At 53.2% G+C, this 21,218-nt stretch overlaps 1 protein-coding gene across 1 annotated transcript in view; it reads left to right on the top strand.

Moving 5' to 3' along the window:
- Positions 1–21,218, top strand: part of TTLL8 (tubulin tyrosine ligase like 8) — a 49,686-nt gene that overhangs the window by 10,609 nt on the left and 17,859 nt on the right. Inside the window, 1 exon segment of the mRNA XM_030915291.1 lies at positions 248–434. Coding sequence (XP_030771151.1) covers positions 248–434 — 187 coding nt within the window.

Genomic DNA, 21,218 nt, shown 5'->3' with positions numbered 1-21,218 from the left:
AGGTTGGGACTATTCAGGAGGGAGGAAGTCACCTGCCCAGATGCAGGCGTGACATCCAGGGTGGCCTCCCAGAGAAGCTTGGTTGGGTATTGGAGTGCCTGTCTGGGGGTCTGGGATACTTGTTGGGTATTGGGGCACAGAGGGAGTGGAGCGGACTTTGTCCATGGCTTTAGGCCTCACCCCTCGAGGCGGGCAGGACTGTCCCTGGGTGGGGTTCCCACTCCATGTGCCTGTGTCTGGGTTTCAGATGCCGAAAATGCTGAGGCAAAGCTCAGGGGTCTCCCGGGGCAGCTTGTGGACATCGCGTGCAAGGTGTGCCAGGCCTACCTGGGGCAGCTGGAGCATGAGGACATCGACACGTCAGCGGACGCCGCGGAGGACCTCACCGAGGCCGAGTGGGAGGACCTGACACAGCAGTACTACTCCCTCGTTCAGTAAGACTTGCACAGACCCCCGTCACGTGTCGGAGCCGTGAGCGCGGACTTCAGGAGCTTCCGGGGCAGTGCATTGGGTCACCTGTCTGGGCATTAGGTTACCTGTGGAGTATTGAGTGTTGGGATGCCTGTCCTGGCATTGGGACTCCTGTCTGGATGTCTGGGATACTTGCTGGGTATTGGGGTATCTGTCTGGATCTTGGGGCTTCTGTCTGGATGTCTGGGATGCTTGTTGGGTATTGGGGTGTGCCTGGATCTTAGGATGCCTTACAGGTGTCGGGGTGCCCAGGCGGTCTGTTGCCTGTCCCACCAGGCCCCTGATGACTGTCGAGAGGATGATACCCCCTCAAGGGGCCTTTAGGGAGTAGCATTGTCTTGTGTATCTTCAAAATCCAGAACGGTATGATGTCATTTGAGTCCCCCACAGCCCGAGACAGGCAGGTGGGGTTTGTCTGTTTTGCAGCTGGGGCACCTGCCTCACTCTTGGCATTGGTGAGTGACTGGCAGAGGTGTGCCTGGGCCCAGAGCTCCTGGCAGCTGGCGAGTGACTGGCAGAGGTGTGCCTGGGCCCAGAGCTCGGCAGCTGGCGAGTGACTGGCAGAGGTGTGCCTGGGCCCAGAGCTCGGCAGCTGGTGAATGACTGGCAGAGGGGTGCCTGGGCCCAGAGCTCGGCAGCTGGTGAATGACTGGCAGGGGTGTGCCTGGGCCCAGAGCTCAGCAGCTGGTGAATGACTGGCAGAGGGGTGCCTGGGCCCAGAGCTCCTGGCTCACTGACTCTCATCATCACCATTCACCACTCCAGGTGTCCAAAGGCTGACCCTGACCTTCCTGCCCCTGCTGAGGGCCCAGTTCTTCCTGGGGCCAGGGGTTCTGCACTCCCTTGGCAGTGGCCACCAGAGAGAGGAGCTGGGCGGAGGTGGGCCTGGCCCCCCAGGAGCATGAGCAGCTGCCGGCCAATGGGAGAGTCAGGAAAGTGACTTGATTCAGAGGGTCTGCAGCAGCTTCATGCTTCATCCCAGGGTGCTGTTGGTTCCTTTGTTTCTTTCTTCTTCTTGTGAATTAATCAAGTATTTTTCTTTTCCTTTTATTGAGGGATTACATAACTACAGTTAAGGGCATGCAGTGTATAATCGTATTTGTACATGTGGACGAAATTTTGCTTACGTGTCCACCTGCGTAGCCACAGCCCACTTGAGACAGAAGACGTTTCCAGTCCCCTGTCAGCTCCTGTTAACCTTTCTTGGGAGAACCCCCACAGGGTCACACCTATTCTGGCTCCTGCAGCCATGAACCAGTTTTGTTTTCAGATTTCACATTTGGGGAACAGTCTGTGCTCTCTCGTTTATGACTTCTTTTACCCAACATGAAATCTGTGAAGTCCATCCACGCTGGCACATGTAAGATCTGTGAGGTCCGTCCATGCTGATACACGTGAGGTCTGTGAGGTCCGTCCATGCTGATACACGTGAGGTCTGTGAGGTCCGTCCATGCTGATACACGTGAGGTCTGTGAGGTCCGTCCACGCTGGCACACGTGAGATCTATGAGGTCCGTTCATACTGGCACACTTGAGGTCCATGAGGTCTGTGAGGTCCCTCCACGCTGGCACACGTGAGATCTATGAGGTCCGTTCATACTGGCACACTTGAGGTCCATGAGGTCTGTGAGGTCCCTCCACGCTGGCACATGTAAGATCTGTGAGGTCCGTCCATGCTGATACACGTGAGGTCTGTGAGGTCTGTCCACGCTGGCACATATGAGATCTATGAGGTCCCTCCACGCTGGCACACGTGAGATCTATGAGGTCCGTTCATACTGGCACACTTGAGGTCCATGAGGTCTGTGAGGTCCCTCCACGCTGGCACACGTGAGATCTATGAGGTCCGTTCATACTGGCACACTTGAGGTCCATGAGGTCTGTGAGGTCCATCCACGCTGGCACATGTAAGATCTGTGAGGTCCGTCCATGCTGATACACGTGAGGTCTGTGAGGTCCGTCCACGCTGGCACATATGAGATCTATGAGGTCCCTCCACGCTGGCACACGTGAGATCTATGAGGTCCGTTCATACTGGCACACTTGAGGTCCATGAGGTCTGTGAGGTCCCTCCACGCTGGCACACGTGAGATCTATGAGGTCCGTTCATACTGGCACACTTGAGGTCCATGAGGTCTGTGAGGTCCGTCCACGCTGGCACATGTAAGATCTGTGAGGTCCGTCCATGCTGATACACGTGAGGTCTGTGAGGTCCCTCCACGCTGGCACACGTGAGATCTATGAGGTCCGTTCATACTGGCACACTTGAGGTCCATGAGGTCTGTGAGGTCCCTCCACGCTGGCACATGTGAGATCTATGAGGTCCGTTCATACTGGCACACTTGAGGTCCATGAGGTCTGTGAGGTCCATCCACGCTGGCACATATGAGATCTATGAGGTCCCTCCACGCTGGCACACGTGAGATCTATGAGGTCCGTTCATACTGGCACACTTGAGGTCCATGAGGTCTGTGAGGTCCCTCCACGCTGGCACACGTGAGATCTATGAGGTCCGTTCATACTGGCACACTTGAGGTCCATGAGGTCTGTGAGGTCCATCCACGCTGGCACATATGAGATCTATGAGGTCCCTCCACGCTGGCACACGTGAGATCTATGAGGTCCGTTCATACTGGCACACTTGAGGTCCATGAGGTCTGTGAGGTCCCTCCACGCTGGCACACGTGAGATCTATGAGGTCCGTTCATACTGGCACACTTGAGGTCCATGAGGTCTGTGAGGTCCCTCCACGCTGGCACACGTGAGATCTATGAGGTCCGTTCATACTGGCACACTTGAGGTCCATGAGGTCTGTGAGGTCCCTCCACGCTGGCACATGTAAGATCTGTGAGGTCCGTCCATGCTGATACACGTGAGGTCTGTGAGGTCTGTCCACGCTGGCACATATGAGATCTATGAGGTCCCTCCACGCTGGCACACGTGAGATCTATGAGGTCCATTCATACTGGCACACTTGAGGTCCATGAGGTCTGTGAGGTCCCTCCACGCTGGCACACGTGAGATCTATGAGGTCCGTTCATACTGGCACACTTGAGGTCCATGAGGTCTGTGAGGTCCATCCACGCTGGCACATGTAAGATCTGTGAGGTCCGTCCATGCTGATACACGTGAGGTCTGTGAGGTCCGTCCACGCTGGCACATATGAGATCTATGAGGTCCCTCCACGCTGGCACACGTGAGATCTATGAGGTCCGTTCATACTGGCACACTTGAGGTCCATGAGGTCTGTGAGGTCCCTCCACGCTGGCACACGTGAGATCTATGAGGTCCGTTCATACTGGCACACTTGAGGTCCATGAGGTCTGTGAGGTCCGTCCACGCTGGCACATGTAAGATCTGTGAGGTCCGTCCATGCTGATACACGTGAGGTCTGTGAGGTCCCTCCACGCTGGCACACGTGAGATCTATGAGGTCCGTTCATACTGGCACACTTGAGGTCCATGAGGTCTGTGAGGTCCCTCCACGCTGGCACATGTGAGATCTATGAGGTCCGTTCATACTGGCACACTTGAGGTCCATGAGGTCTGTGAGGTCCATCCACGCTGGCACATATGAGATCTATGAGGTCCCTCCACGCTGGCACACGTGAGATCTATGAGGTCCGTTCATACTGGCACACTTGAGGTCCATGAGGTCTGTGAGGTCCCTCCACGCTGGCACACGTGAGATCTATGAGGTCCGTTCATACTGGCACACTTGAGGTCCATGAGGTCTGTGAGGTCCCTCCATGCTGGCACACGTGAGATCTATGAGGTCCGTTCATACTGGCACACTTGAGGTCCATGAGGTCTGTGAGGTCCATCCACGCTGGCACATATGAGATCTATGAGGTCCCTCCACGCTGGCACACGTGAGATCTATGAGGTACGTTCATACTGGCACACTTGAGGTCCATGAGGTCTGTGAGGTCCCTCCACGCTGGCACACGTGAGATCTATGAGGTCCGTTCATACTGGCACACTTGAGGTCCATGAGGTCTGTGAGGTCCCTCCACGCTGGCACACGTGAGATCTATGAGGTCCGTTCATACTGGCACACTTGAGGTCCATGAGGTCTGTGAGGTCCGTCCACGCTGGCACATGTAAGATCTGTGAGGTCCGTCCATGCTGATACACGTGAGGTCTGTGAGGTCCGTCCATGCTGATACACGTGAGGTCTGTGAGGTCCGTCCATGCTGATACACGTGAGGTCTGTGAGGTCCGTCCACGCTGGCACACGTGAGATCTATGAGGTCCGTTCATACTGGCACACTTGAGGTCCATGAGGTCTGTGAGGTCCCTCCACGCTGGCACACGTGAGATCTATGAGGTCCGTTCATACTGGCACACTTGAGGTCCATGAGGTCTGTGAGGTCCCTCCACGCTGGCACATGTAAGATCTGTGAGGTCCGTCCATGCTGATACACGTGAGGTCTGTGAGGTCTGTCCACGCTGGCACATATGAGATCTATGAGGTCCCTCCACGCTGGCACACGTGAGATCTATGAGGTCCGTTCATACTGGCACACTTGAGGTCCATGAGGTCTGTGAGGTCCCTCCACGCTGGCACACGTGAGATCTATGAGGTCCGTTCATACTGGCACACTTGAGGTCCATGAGGTCTGTGAGGTCCATCCACGCTGGCACATGTAAGATCTGTGAGGTCCGTCCATGCTGATACACGTGAGGTCTGTGAGGTCCGTCCACGCTGGCACATATGAGATCTATGAGGTCCCTCCACGCTGGCACACGTGAGATCTATGAGGTCCGTTCATACTGGCACACTTGAGGTCCATGAGGTCTGTGAGGTCCCTCCACGCTGGCACACGTGAGATCTATGAGGTCCGTTCATACTGGCACACTTGAGGTCCATGAGGTCTGTGAGGTCCGTCCACGCTGGCACATGTAAGATCTGTGAGGTCCGTCCATGCTGATACACGTGAGGTCTGTGAGGTCCCTCCACGCTGGCACACGTGAGATCTATGAGGTCCGTTCATACTGGCACACTTGAGGTCCATGAGGTCTGTGAGGTCCCTCCACGCTGGCACATGTGAGATCTATGAGGTCCGTTCATACTGGCACACTTGAGGTCCATGAGGTCTGTGAGGTCCATCCACGCTGGCACATATGAGATCTATGAGGTCCCTCCACGCTGGCACACGTGAGATCTATGAGGTCCGTTCATACTGGCACACTTGAGGTCCATGAGGTCTGTGAGGTCCCTCCACGCTGGCACACGTGAGATCTATGAGGTCCGTTCATACTGGCACACTTGAGGTCCATGAGGTCTGTGAGGTCCATCCACGCTGGCACATATGAGATCTATGAGGTCCCTCCACGCTGGCACACGTGAGATCTATGAGGTCCGTTCATACTGGCACACTTGAGGTCCATGAGGTCTGTGAGGTCCCTCCACGCTGGCACACGTGAGATCTATGAGGTCCGTTCATACTGGCACACTTGAGGTCCATGAGGTCTGTGAGGTCCCTCCACGCTGGCACACGTGAGATCTATGAGGTCCGTTCATACTGGCACACTTGAGGTCCATGAGGTCTGTGAGGTCCCTCCACGCTGGCACATGTAAGATCTGTGAGGTCCGTCCATGCTGATACACGTGAGGTCTGTGAGGTCTGTCCACGCTGGCACATATGAGATCTATGAGGTCCCTCCACGCTGGCACACGTGAGATCTATGAGGTCCATTCATACTGGCACACTTGAGGTCCATGAGGTCTGTGAGGTCCCTCCACGCTGGCACACGTGAGATCTATGAGGTCCGTTCATACTGGCACACTTGAGGTCCATGAGGTCTGTGAGGTCCATCCACGCTGGCACATGTAAGACCTGTGAGGTCCGTCCATGCTGATACACGTGAGGTCTGTGAGGTCCGTCCACGCTGGCACATATGAGATCTATGAGGTCCCTCCACGCTGGCACACGTGAGATCTATGAGGTCCGTTCATACTGGCACACTTGAGGTCCATGAGGTCTGTGAGGTCCCTCCACGCTGGCACACGTGAGATCTATGAGGTCCGTTCATACTGGCACACTTGAGGTCCATGAGGTCTGTGAGGTCCGTCCACGCTGGCACATGTAAGATCTGTGAGGTCCGTCCATGCTGATACACGTGAGGTCTGTGAGGTCCCTCCACGCTGGCACACGTGAGATCTATGAGGTCCGTTCATACTGGCACACTTGAGGTCCATGAGGTCTGTGAGGTCCCTCCACGCTGGCACATGTGAGATCTATGAGGTCCGTTCATACTGGCACACTTGAGGTCCATGAGGTCTGTGAGGTCCATCCACGCTGGCACATATGAGATCTATGAGGTCCCTCCACGCTGGCACACGTGAGATCTATGAGGTCCGTTCATACTGGCACACTTGAGGTCCATGAGGTCTGTGAGGTCCCTCCACGCTGGCACACGTGAGATCTATGAGGTCCGTTCATACTGGCACACTTGAGGTCCATGAGGTCTGTGAGGTCCCTCCATGCTGGCACACGTGAGATCTATGAGGTCCGTTCATACTGGCACACTTGAGGTCCATGAGGTCTGTGAGGTCCATCCACGCTGGCACATATGAGATCTATGAGGTCCCTCCACGCTGGCACACGTGAGATCTATGAGGTACGTTCATACTGGCACACTTGAGGTCCATGAGGTCTGTGAGGTCCCTCCACGCTGGCACACGTGAGATCTATGAGGTCCGTTCATACTGGCACACTTGAGGTCCATGAGGTCTGTGAGGTCCCTCCACGCTGGCACACGTGAGATCTATGAGGTCCGTTCATACTGGCACACTTGAGGTCCATGAGGTCTGTGAGGTCCGCCCACGCTGGCACATGTAAGATCTGTGAGGTCCGTCCATGCTGATACACGTGAGGTCTGTGAGGTCCCTCCACGCTGGCACACGTGAGATCTATGAGGTCCGTTCATACTGGCACACTTGAGGTCCATGAGGTCTGTGAGGTCCCTCCACGCTGGCACACGTGAGATCTATGAGGTCCGTTCATACTGGCACACTTGAGGTCCATGAGGTCTGTGAGGTCCATCCACGCTGGCACATATGAGATCTATGAGGTCCCTCCACGCTGGCACACGTGAGATCTATGAGGTCCGTTCATACTGGCACACTTGAGGTCCATGAGGTCTGTGAGGTCCCTCCACGCTGGCACACGTGAGATCTATGAGGTCCGTTCATACTGGCACACTTGAGGTCCATGAGGTCTGTGAGGTCCGTCCACGCTGGCACATGTAAGATCTGTGAGGTCCGTCCATGCTGATACACGTGAGGTCTGTGAGGTCCGTCCACGCTGGCACACGTGAGATCTATGAGGTCCGTTCATACTGGCACACTTGAGGTCCATGAGGTCTGTGAGGTCCGTCCATGCTGATACACGTGAGGTCTGTGAGGTCCGTCCACGCTGGCACACGTGAGATCTATGAGGTCCGTTCATACTGGCACACTTGAGGTCCATGAGGTCTGTGAGGTCCCTCCACGCTGGCACACGTGAGATCTATGAGGTCCGTTCATACTGGCACACTTGAGGTCCATGAGGTCTGTGAGGTCCCTCCACGCTGGCACATGTAAGATCTGTGAGGTCCGTCCATGCTGATACACGTGAGGTCTGTGAGGTCTGTCCACGCTGGCACATATGAGATCTACGAGGTCCCTCCACGCTGGCACACGTGAGATCTATGAGGTCCGTTCATACTGGCACACTTGAGGTCCATGAGGTCTGTGAGGTCCCGCCACGCTGGCACACGTGAGATCTATGAGGTCCGTTCATACTGGCACACTTGAGGTCCATGAGGTCTGTGAGGTCCATCCACGCTGGCACATGTAAGATCTGTGAGGTCCGTCCATGCTGATACACGTGAGGTCTGTGAGGTCCGTCCACGCTGGCACATATGAGATCTATGAGGTCCCTCCACGCTGGCACACGTGAGATCGATGAGGTCCGTTCATACTGGCACACTTGAGGTCCATGAGGTCTGTGAGGTCCCTCCACGCTGGCACACGTGAGATCTATGAGGTCCGTTCATACTGGCACACTTGAGGTCCATGAGGTCTGTGAGGTCCGTCCACGCTGGCACATGTAAGATCTGTGAGGTCCGTCCATGCTGATACACGTGAGGTCTGTGAGGTCCCTCCACGCTGGCACACGTGAGATCTATGAGGTCCGTTCATACTGGCACACTTGAGGTCCATGAGGTCTGTGAGGTCCCTCCACGCTGGCACATGTGAGATCTATGAGGTCCGTTCATACTGGCACACTTGAGGTCCATGAGGTCTGTGAGGTCCATCCACGCTGGCACATATGAGATCTATGAGGTCCCTCCACGCTGGCACACGTGAGATCTATGAGGTCCGTTCATACTGGCACACTTGAGGTCCATGAGGTCTGTGAGGTCCCTCCACGCTGGCACACGTGAGATCTATGAGGTCCGTTCATACTGGCACACTTGAGGTCCATGAGGTCTGTGAGGTCCCTCCACGCTGGCACACGTGAGATCTATGAGGTCCGTTCATACTGGCACACTTGAGGTCCATGAGGTCTGTGAGGTCCATCCACGCTGGCACATATGAGATCTATGAGGTCCCTCCACGCTGGCACACGTGAGATCTATGAGGTCCGTTCATACTGGCACACTTGAGGTCCATGAGGTCTGTGAGGTCCCTCCACGCTGGCACACGTGAGATCTATGAGGTCCGTTCATACTGGCACACTTGAGGTCCATGAGGTCTGTGAGGTCCCTCCACGCTGGCACACGTGAGATCTATGAGGTCCGTTCATACTGGCACACTTGAGGTCCATGAGGTCTGTGAGGTCCGTCCACGCTGGCACATGTAAGATCTGTGAGGTCCGTCCATGCTGATACACGTGAGGTCTGTGAGGTCCCTCCACGCTGGCACACGTGAGATCTATGAGGTCCGTTCATGCTGGCACACTGAGTCCAGAGGTCTGTGAGGTCCCTCCACGCTGGCACACGTGAGATCTATGAGGTCCGTTCATACTGGCACACTTGAGGTCCATGAGGTCTGTGAGGTCCATCCACGCTGGCACATGAGATCTATGAGGTCCCTCCAACTGGCACACGTGAGGTCTATGAGGTCATCATACTGGGCACATTGAGATGAGGTCTGTGAGGTCCCTCCACGCTGGCACACGTGAGATCTATGAGGTCCGTTCATACTGGCACACTTGAGGTCCATGAGGTCTGTGAGGTCCCTCCACGCTGGCACATGTAGATCTGTGAGGTCCGTCCATGCTGATACACTGAGGTCTGTGAGGTCCGTCCACGCTGGCACACGTGAGATCTATGAGGTCCGTTCATACGGCACACTTGAGGTCCATGAGGTCTGTGAGGTCCGTCCATGCTGATACACGTGAGGTCTGTGAGGTCCGTCCACGCTGGCACACGTGAGATCTATGAGGTCCGTTCATACTGGCACACTTGAGGTCCATGAGGTCTGTGAGGTCCTCCACGCTGGCACACGTGAGATCTATGAGGTCCGTTCATACTGGCACACTTGAGGTCCATGAGGTCTGTGAGGTCCCTCCACGCTGGCACACGTGAGATCCATGAGGTCCGTTCATACTGGCACACTTGAGGTCCATGAGGTCTGTGAGGTCCGTCCACGCTGGCACACGTGAGATCTATGAGGTCCGTTCATACTGGCACACTTGAGGTCCATGAGGTCTGTGAGGTCCCTCCACGCTGGCACACGTGAGATCTATGAGGTCCGTTCATACTGGCACACTTGAGGTCCATGAGGTCTGTGAGGTCCCTCCACGCTGGCACATGTAAGATCTGTGAGGTCCTCCATGCTGATACACGTGAAGTCTGTGAGGTCTGTCCACGCTGGCACATATGAGATCTATGAGGTCCCTCCACGCTGGCACACGTGAGATCTATGAGGTCCGTTCATACTGGCACACTTGAGGTCCATGAGGTCTGTGAGGTCCCTCCACGCTGGCACACGTGAGATCTATGAGGTCCGTTCATACTGGCACACTTGAGGTCCATGAGGTCTGTGAGGTCCGTCCACGCTGGCACATGTAAGATCTGTGAGGTCCGTCCATGCTGATACACGTGAGGTCTGTGAGGTCCGTCCACGCTGGCACACGTGAGATCTATGAGGTCCGTTCATACTGGCACACTTGAGGTCCATGAGGTCTGTGAGGTCCGTCCATGCTGATACACGTGAGGTCTGTGAGGTCCGTCCACGCTGGCACATGTGAGATCTATGAGGTCCCTCCACGCTGGCACACGTGAGATCTATGAGGTCCGTTCATACTGGCACACTTGAGGTCCATGAGGTCTGTGAGGTCCGTCCACGCTGGCACATGTAAGATCTGTGAGGTCCGTCCATGCTGATACACGTGAGGTCTGTGAGGTCCCTCCACGCTGGCACACGTGAGATCTATGAGGTCCGTTCATACTGGCACACTTGAGGTCCATGAGGTCTGTGAGGTCCCTCCACGCTGGCACATGTGAGATCTATGAGGTCCGTTCATACTGGCACACTTGAGGTCCATGAGGTCTGTGAGGTCCATCCACGCTGGCACATATGAGATCTATGAGGTCCCTCCACGCTGGCACACGTGAGATCTATGAGGTCCGTTCATACTGGCACACTTGAGGTCCATGAGGTCTGTGAGGTCCCTCCACGCTGGCACACGTGAGATCTATGAGGTCCGTTCATACTGGCACACTTGAGGTCCATGAGGTCTGTGAGGTCCCTCCATGCTGGCACACGTGAGATCTATGAGGTCCGTTCATACTGGCACACTGAGGTCCATGAGGTGAGGCCCATGAGGTCTGTGAGGTCCATCCACGCTGGCACATATGAGATCTATGAGGTCCCTCCACGCTGGCACACGTGAGATCTATGAGGTCCGTTCATACTGGCACACTTGAGGTCCATGAGGTCTGTGAGGTCCCTCCACGCTGGCACACGTGAGATCTATGAGGTCCGTTCATACTGGCACACTTGAGGTCCATGAGGTCTGTGAGGTCCCTCCACGCTGGCACACGTGAGATCTATGAGGTCCGTTCATACTGGCACACTTGAGGTCCATGAGGTCTGTGAGGTCCCTCCACGCTGGCACACGTGAGATCTATGAGGTCCGTTCATACTGGCACACTTGAGGTCCATGAGGTCTGTGAGGTCCATCCACGCTGGCACATATGAGATCTATGAGGTCCCTCCACGCTGGCACACGTGAGATCTATGAGGTCCGTTCATACTGGCACACTTGAGGTCCATGAGGTCTGTGAGGTCCCTCCACGCTGGCACACGTGAGATCTATGAGGTCCGTTCATACTGGCACACTTGAGGTCCATGAGGTCTGTGAGGTCCGTCCACGCTGGCACATGTAAGATCTGTGAGGTCCGTCCATGCTGATACACGTGAGGTCTGTGAGGTCCGTCCACGCTGGCACACGTGAGATCTATGAGGTCCGTTCATACTGGCACACTTGAGGTCCATGAGGTCTGTGAGGTCCGTCCATGCTGATACACGTGAGGTCTGTGAGGTCCGTCCACGCTGGCACACGTGAGATCTATGAGGTCCGTTCATACTGGCACACTTGAGGTCCATGAGGTCTGTGAGGTCCCTCCACGCTGGCACACGTGAGATCTATGAGGTCCGTTCATACTGGCACACTTGAGGTCCATGAGGTCTGTGAGGTCCCTCCACGCTGGCACATGTAAGATCTGTGAGGTCCGTCCATGCTGATACACGTGAGGTCTGTGAGGTCTGTCCACGCTGGCACATATGAGATCTACGAGGTCCCTCCACGCTGGCACACGTGAGATCTATGAGGTCCGTTCATACTGGCACACTTGAGGTCCATGAGGTCTGTGAGGTCCCGCCACGCTGGCACACGTGAGATCTATGAGGTCCGTTCATACTGGCACACTTGAGGTCCATGAGGTCTGTGAGGTCCATCCACGCTGGCACATGTAAGATCTGTGAGGTCCGTCCATGCTGATACACGTGAGGTCTGTGAGGTCCGTCCACGCTGGCACATATGAGATCTATGAGGTCCCTCCACGCTGGCACACGTGAGATCGATGAGGTCCGTTCATACTGGCACACTTGAGGTCCATGAGGTCTGTGAGGTCCCTCCACGCTGGCACACGTGAGATCTATGAGGTCCGTTCATACTGGCACACTTGAGGTCCATGAGGTCTGTGAGGTCCGTCCACGCTGGCACATGTAAGATCTGTGAGGTCCGTCCATGCTGATACACGTGAGGTCTGTGAGGTCCCTCCACGCTGGCACACGTGAGATCTATGAGGTCCGTTCATACTGGCACACTTGAGGTCCATGAGGTCTGTGAGGTCCCTCCACGCTGGCACATGTGAGATCTATGAGGTCCGTTCATACTGGCACACTTGAGGTCCATGAGGTCTGTGAGGTCCATCCACGCTGGCACATATGAGATCTATGAGGTCCCTCCACGCTGGCACACGTGAGATCTATGAGGTCCGTTCATACTGGCACACTTGAGGTCCATGAGGTCTGTGAGGTCCCTCCACGCTGGCACACGTGAGATCTATGAGGTCCGTTCATACTGGCACACTTGAGGTCCATGAGGTCTGTGAGGTCCCTCCACGCTGGCACACGTGAGATCTATGAGGTCCGTTCATACTGGCACACTTGAGGTCCATGAGGTCTGTGAGGTCCATCCACGCTGGCACATATGAGATCTATGAGGTCCCTCCACGCTGGCACACGTGAGATCTATGAGGTCCGTTCATACTGGCACACTTGAGGTCCATGAGGTCTGTGAGGTCCCTCCACGCTGGCACACGTGAGATCTATGAGGTCCGTTCATACTGGCACACTTGAGGTCCATGAGGTCTGTGAGGTCCCTCCACGCTGGCACACGTGAGATCTATGAGGTCCGTTCATACTGGCACACTTGAGGTCCATGAGGTCTGTGAGGTCCGTCCACGCTGGCACATGTAAGATCTGTGAGGTCCGTCCATGCTGATACACGTGAGGTCTGTGAGGTCCCTCCACGCTGGCACACGTGAGATCTATGAGGTCCGTTCATACTGGCACACTTGAGGTCCATGAGGTCTGTGAGGTCCCTCCACGCTGGCACACGTGAGATCTATGAGGTCCGTTCATACTGGCACACTTGAGGTCCATGAGGTCTGTGAGGTCCATCCACGCTGGCACATATGAGATCTATGAGGTCCCTCCACGCTGGCACACGTGAGATCTATGAGGTCCATTCATACTGGCACACTTGAGGTCCATGAGGTCTGTGAGGTCCCTCCACGCTGGCACACGTGAGATCTATGAGGTCCGTTCATACTGGCACACTTGAGGTCCATGAGGTCTGTGAGGTCCGTCCACGCTGGCACATGTAAGATCTGTGAGGTCCGTCCATGCTGATACACGTGAGGTCTGTGAGGTCCGTCCACGCTGGCACACGTGAGATCTATGAGGTCCGTTCATACTGGCACACTTGAGGTCCATGAGGTCTGTGAGGTCCGTCCATGCTGATACACGTGAGGTCTGTGAGGTCCGTCCACGCTGGCACACGTGAGATCTATGAGGTCCGTTCATACTGGCACACTTGAGGTCCATGAGGTCTGTGAGGTCCCTCCACGCTGGCACACGTGAGATCTATGAGGTCCGTTCATACTGGCACACTTGAGGTCCATGAGGTCTGTGAGGTCCCTCCACGCTGGCACACGTGAGATCCATGAGGTCCGTTCATACTGGCACACTTGAGGTCCATGAGGTCTGTGAGGTCCGTCCACGCTGGCACACGTGAGATCTATGAGGTCCGTTCATACTGGCACACTTGAGGTCCATGAGGTCTGTGAGGTCCCTCCACGCTGGCACACGTGAGATCTATGAGGTCCGTTCATACTGGCACACTTGAGGTCCATGAGGTCTGTGAGGTCCCTCCACGCTGGCACATGTAAGATCTGTGAGGTCCGTCCATGCTGATACACGTGAAGTCTGTGAGGTCTGTCCACGCTGGCACATATGAGATCTATGAGGTCCCTCCACGCTGGCACACGTGAGATCTATGAGGTCCGTTCATACTGGCACACTTGAGGTCCATGAGGTCTGTGAGGTCCCTCCACGCTGGCACACGTGAGATCTATGAGGTCCGTTCATACTGGCACACTTGAGGTCCATGAGGTCTGTGAGGTCCGTCCACGCTGGCACATGTAAGATCTGTGAGGTCCGTCCATGCTGATACACGTGAGGTCTGTGAGGTCCCTCCACGCTGGCACACGTGAGATCTATGAGGTCCGTTCATACTGGCACACTTGAGGTCCATGAGGTCTGTGAGGTCCGTCCATGCTGATACACGTGAGGTCTGTGAGGTCCGTCCACGCTGGCACATGTGAGATCTATGAGGTCCCTCCACGCTGGCACACGTGAGATCTATGAGGTCCGTTCATACTGGCACACTTGAGGTCCATGAGGTCTGTGAGGTCCGTCCACGCTGGCACATGTAAGATCTGTGAGGTCCGTCCATGCTGATACACGTGAGGTCTGTGAGGTCCCTCCACGCTGGCACACGTGAGATCTATGAGGTCCGTTCATACTGGCACACTTGAGGTCCATGAGGTCTGTGAGGTCCCTCCACGCTGGCACATGTGAGATCTATGAGGTCCGTTCATACTGGCACACTTGAGGTCCATGAGGTCTGTGAGGTCCATCCACGCTGGCACATATGAGATCTATGAGGTCCCTCCACGCTGGCACACGTGAGATCTATGAGGTCCGTTCATACTGGCACACTTGAGGTCCATGAGGTCTGTGAGGTCCCTCCACGCTGGCACACGTGAGATCTATGAGGTCCGTTCATACTGGCACACTTGAGGTCCATGAGGTCTGTGAGGTCCGTCCACGCTGGCACATGTAAGATCTGTGAGGTCCGTCCATGCTGATACACGTGAGGTCTGTGAGGTCCCTCCACGCTGGCACACGTGAGATCTATGAGGTCCGTTCATACTGGCACACTTGAGGTCCATGAGGTCTGTGAGGTCCCTCCACGCTGGCACACGTGAGATCTATGAGGTCCGTTCATACTGGCACACTTGAGGCCCATGAGGTCTGTGAGGTCCATCCACGCTGGCACATATGAGATCTATGAGGTCCCTCCACGCTGGCACACGTGAGATCTATGAGGTCCGTTCATACTGGCACACTTGAGGTCCATGAGGTCTGTGAGGTCCCTCCACGCTGGCACACGTGAGATCTATGAGGTCCGTTCATACTGGCACACTTGAGGTCCATGAGGTCTGTGAGGTCCCTCCACGCTGGCACACGTGAGATCTATGAGGTCCGTTCATACTGGCACACTTGAGGTCCATGAGGTCTGTGAGGTCCGTCCACGCTGGCACATGTAAGATCTGTGAGGTCCGTCCATGCTGATACACGTGAGGTCTGTGAGGTCCCTCCACGCTGGCACACGTGAGATCTATGAGGTCCGTTCATACTGGCACACTTGAGGTCCATGAGGTCTGTGAGGTCCCTCCACGCTGGCACACGTGAGATCTATGAGGTCCGTTCATACTGGCACACTTGAGGTCCATGAGGTCTGTGAGGTCCGTCCACGCTGGCACATATGAGATCTATGAGGTCCCTCCACGCTGGCACACGTGAGATCTATGAGGTCCGTTCATACTGGCACACTTGAGGTCCATGAGGTCTGTGAGGTCCCTCCACGCTGGCACACGTGAGATCTATGAGGTCTGTTCATACTGGCACACTTGAGGTCCATGAGGTCTGTGAGGTCCGTCCACGCTGGCACATGTAAGATCTGTGAGGTCCGTCCATGCTGATACACGTGAGATCTATGAGGTCCGTCCACGCTGGCACACGTGAGATCTATGAGGTCCGTTCATACTGGCACACTTGAGGTCCATGAGGTCTGTGAGGTCCGTCCATGCTGATACACGTGAGGTCTGTGAGGTCCGTCCACGCTGGCACACGTGAGATCTATGAGGTCCGTTCATACTGGCACACTTGAGGTCCATGAGGTCTGTGAGGTCCCTCCACGCTGGCACACGTGAGATCTATGAGGTCCGTTCATACTGGCACACTTGAGGTCCATGAGGTCTGTGAGGTCCCTCCACGCTGGCACACGTGAGATCCATGAGGTCCGTTCATACTGGCACACTTGAGGTCCATGAGGTCTGTGAGGTCCGTCCACGCTGGCACACGTGAGATCTATGAGGTCCGTTCATACTGGCACACTTGAGGTCCATGAGGTCTGTGAGGTCCCTCCACGCTGGCACACGTGAGATCTATGAGGTCCGTTCATACTGGCACACTTGAGGTCCATGAGGTCTGTGAGGTCCGTCCACGCTGGCACATATGAGATCTATGAGGTCCCTCCACGCTGGCACACGTGAGATCTATGAGGTCCGTTCATACTGGCACACTTGAGGTCCATGAGGTCTGTGAGGTCCGTCCACGCTGGCACATGTAAGATCTGTGAGGTCCGTCCATGCTGATACACGTGAGGTCTGTGAGGTCCGTCCACGCTGGCACACGTGAGATCTATGAGGTCCGTTCATACTGGCACACTTGAGGTCCATGAGGTCTGTGAGGTCCGTCCATGCTGATACACGTGAGGTCTGTGAGGTCCGTCCACGCTGGCACACGTGAGATCTATGAGGTCCGTTCATACTGGCACACTTGAGGTCCATGAGGTCTGTGAGGTCCGTCCACGCTGGGACACGTGAGATCTATGAGGTCCGTTCATACTGGCACACTTGAGGTCCATGAGGTCTTTGAGGTCCATCCACGCTGGCACATGTAAGATCTCTGAGGTCCGTTCATACTGACACACTTGAGGTCCATGAGGTCTGTGAGGTCCGTCCACGCTGGCACACGTGAGATCTATGAGGTCCGTTCATACTGGCACACTTGAGGTCCATGAGGTCTGTGAGGTCCGTCCACGCTGGCACACGTGAGATCTGTGAGGTCCGTTCATACTGGCACACTTGAGGTCCATGAGGTCTGTGAGGTCCCTCCACGCTGGCACACATGAGATCTATGAGGTCCGTTCATACTGGCACACTTGAGGTCCATGAGGTCTGTGAGGTCCGTCCATGCTGGCACATGTAAGATCTGTGAGGTCCGTCCATGCTGATACACGTGAGGTCTGTGAGGTCCCTCCACGCTGGCACACGTGAGATCTATGAGGTCCATTCATACTGGCACACTTGAGGTCCATGAGGTCTGTGAGGTCCCTCCACGCTGGCACATGTGAGATCTATGAGGTCCGTTCATACTGGCACACTTGAGGTCCATGAGGTCTGTGAGGTCCGTCCACGCTGGCACATGTAAGATCTGTGAGGTTCGTCCATGCTGATACACGTGAGGTCTGTGAGGTCCCTCCACGCTGGCACACGTGAGATCTATGAGGTCCGTTCATACTGGCACACTTGAGGTCCATGAGGTCTGTGAGGTCCCTCCACGCTGGCACACGTGAGATCTATGAGGTCCGTTCATACTGGCACACTTGAGGTCCATGAGGTCTGTGAGGTCCATCCACGCTGGCACATATGAGATCTATGAGGTCCCTCCACGCTGGCACACGTGAGATCTATGAGGTCCGTTCATACTGGCACACTTGAGGTCCATGAGGTCTGTGAGGTCCCTCCACGCTGGCACACGTGAGATCTATGAGGTCCGTTCATACTGGCACACTTGAGGTCCATGAGGTCTGTGAGGTCCCTCCACGCTGGCACACGTGAGATCTATGAGGTCCGTTCATACTGGCACACTTGAGGTCCATGAGGTCTGTGAGGTCCCTCCACGCTGGCACATGTAAGATCTGTGAGGTCCGTCCATGCTGATACACGTGAGGTCTGTGAGGTCCGTTCATACTGGCACACGTGAGATCTATGAGGTCCGTTCATACTGGCACACTTGAGGTCCATGAGATCTGTGAGGTCCGTCCACGCTGGCACACTTGAGATCCATGAGGTCTGTGAGGTCCCTCCACGCTGGCACATCTATGGTTATGAGTTTTGTTCCTTTTGAAGGTAATGTCTTTTCCTCTGGATGCTTCAGGATATTCTCTGTCTTTGGTTTTCAGCAGTTTGATGATAACGCTTCTACACGTAGTTTCTTTGTATTTCTCCTGGTTGAGGTTTCTGGGGCATTTTGATCTGTGGGTTGGACTTTTTCCTCAAATTTAGAAAACTCTAAGCCATTATTTCTTGGATGTTCCTTCTGCCCTATTCTCTCTCTCTTCTCTCCTTCTGGGGCTCCAGTTACGTAAGTGTTAGTGCTGGGATTACAGGCATAAGCCACTGCACCCAACCTAAATCTGTAATTTAAAAACTTTCCTACAAAGGAGGATCCAAGGCCATAATGGTTTCACTAGTTAATTAAATTATTTAATTAATTCATTAGTCAAAATTGATTCCAATAACACACAAATGCTTTCAAGTAACAGAGAAGGAAAGAACATTTTCTAATCATTTTATGAGGCTGGAGAAGCCTGATATCAAAACTTGAAAAAAGTAAAATAACAAAAAAGTATAGGCCAATATTTCTCATGATTACATATATACAAAACTTTAACCAAAATATTATTTAATGAAACCAGTGAAATGTGAATGAAATAATACATCAGAACCAAATGGGCTTTATTCCAAGAATGCAAGGTTGGTTTAACACTGAAAAGTTAATCAGTGAATTTTATTACATTTTCAGAATGGAAAAGAAAAGCTGTAAGATCATCTCAATAGGCAAAAAAAAAAAAAAAAAAAAAAAAAAAAAAAAAAAAAATCACCTCAAGAGGCAAAAATTGATGAAACTTAATACCTGTCCTTGTAAATTTGTTTAGCCAACTTGGAAATGAAAAAACTCTTCTTCTTTTTTGAGATAGGGTCTCACTCTATCCACCTAGGCTGGAGTGCAGTGGCACAATCGTAGCTCACTGCAACCTGAAACTCCTGGGCTCAAGCAATCTTTCCAACTCAGCTTCTCAAGTAGCTGGGACTCCAGGCACATGCCACAATACTGGCTATTTTTAAAATTTTTTTGTAGAGACAGGGTCTTGCTATGTTGCCTAGGCTTGTCTTGAACTCCTGGCCTCAAGCAATCCTGCTTTGGCCTCCCAAAGTGCCAGGATTACAGGCGTGTCGATACACACAGCCGGTCTCTTCATTCGAAAGTTTAAGAGTCCAACAGCAATATATTTTTAGTGGTTATATACGTGAGAGGGTTCTCCTTGAAATCAGAATGAGACAAAGTGCTCACCATCAGACTTTGTTCAGCGTAGACTGAATGGTCTGACCAGTTTAATAGCACAGGAAAAAAAAAGTAAGGCATAAAGATCAGAAAGGAAGAAATAAAATTCTTATTTGTAGATGATATGATTGCTCATACCAAAAATTTAATATTTAAATAATTTAAATAAATGGTGATGTATTAAAATTAAGTGAAATCAACAAGGTCACTGGGTACAAAGTTAATATATGAGACTCCATCATATTTCTATGTTCTAGCAACAAACTGTGAAAGAAATTCTAAAAACACAATACACTAACACAAATAACAACAAACTCTAGAAATAATACAGCAAATACATGAAGACCCTAAACTGAAGTTATGAGTTAAAGTGACAGTAAAACCTAATAAACAGTGTGTGTGTGTGTGTTATATATAACATGGTAATGACTTAGAAGACTTAATAGTGTAGACATTTGCTTTTTCTCAGACTAATCAATAGAGTCAATGTAATCCCAGCCAGCAATCCTGAGAGGTATTTTTTTTGAGGGTGGGGAAGGGGCAGGAGGAATAATGAACTGATTTACATGAAATATGAATCATTAAGAAAAGCCAAAACAGATTGATAAAGAAAACCAAAATCAGAGGACTTGTGCTCCAAATTTCAAGACTTACTCTAGATTTACAATAGCGAAGATGTGATATTGGGATAGGATCAGTGTAACAGAATAGAGTCTAAAGATAGATCCTCCCATCTGTGGTCACTGCATTTAAGATCATTAGGGAAAGGTTGGTCTTTTCACTAAATGGTGCTCCAGCAGCGATCAGCCATATGAAAAAAATGTACCTTGAATTCTGTTTCACAAATACACAAAAATTAGTTTGATATATCATGTGATATGTGAAAGGCTTTTAAAAATGGGAAAGCAGTGGGCCAGGCACTGTGGCTCACGCCTGTAATCCCAGCACTTTTGGAGGCTGAGGCGGGCAGATCACGAGGTCAGGAGTTCAAGACCAGCCTGGCCAATATGGTGAAACCCGTCTCTACCAAAAACACAAAAATTAGCTGGGTGCGGTGGTGCGTGCCTATAGTCCCAGCTACTCAGGAGGCTGAGGCAGAAGAATCTCTTGAACCCGGGAGGCAGAGAGGTTGCAGTGAGCTGAGATGGTGTCACTGCACTCCAGCTTGGGGCAACAGAGTGAGACTCTGTCTCAAAAAAAAAAATAAATAAAATAAAGAGTAAAACCTGACATCGCCAAGTGTTTGCTAATGTGTGGAGCAGCTAGAACTCTAGATACGGCTAGGGGAGTGTAAATTGGCACAACCCATTTAGAAAAGTCTTTGACAGTTTCTTTTATGTTTAGGCATCTGCATACCCAATGACCGAGATAATCCATTCCAAGGTATTTATGCAGGAGAAATGGAAACATGTGTCCTCAGAAGGACTTCATTCCTGATGGCCCAAATCTGGAAACTGCCAAACTGTGTTCAAGAAGGAGGGA

This window comes from Rhinopithecus roxellana, chromosome 13, assembly GCF_007565055.1.
Source record: "Rhinopithecus roxellana isolate Shanxi Qingling chromosome 13, ASM756505v1, whole genome shotgun sequence".
Classification (NCBI taxonomy): Eukaryota; Metazoa; Chordata; class Mammalia; order Primates; family Cercopithecidae; genus Rhinopithecus; species Rhinopithecus roxellana.
The sequence above is the reverse complement of the archived record's forward strand: the minus strand, read 5'-3'. Positions and strand labels throughout refer to the sequence as shown.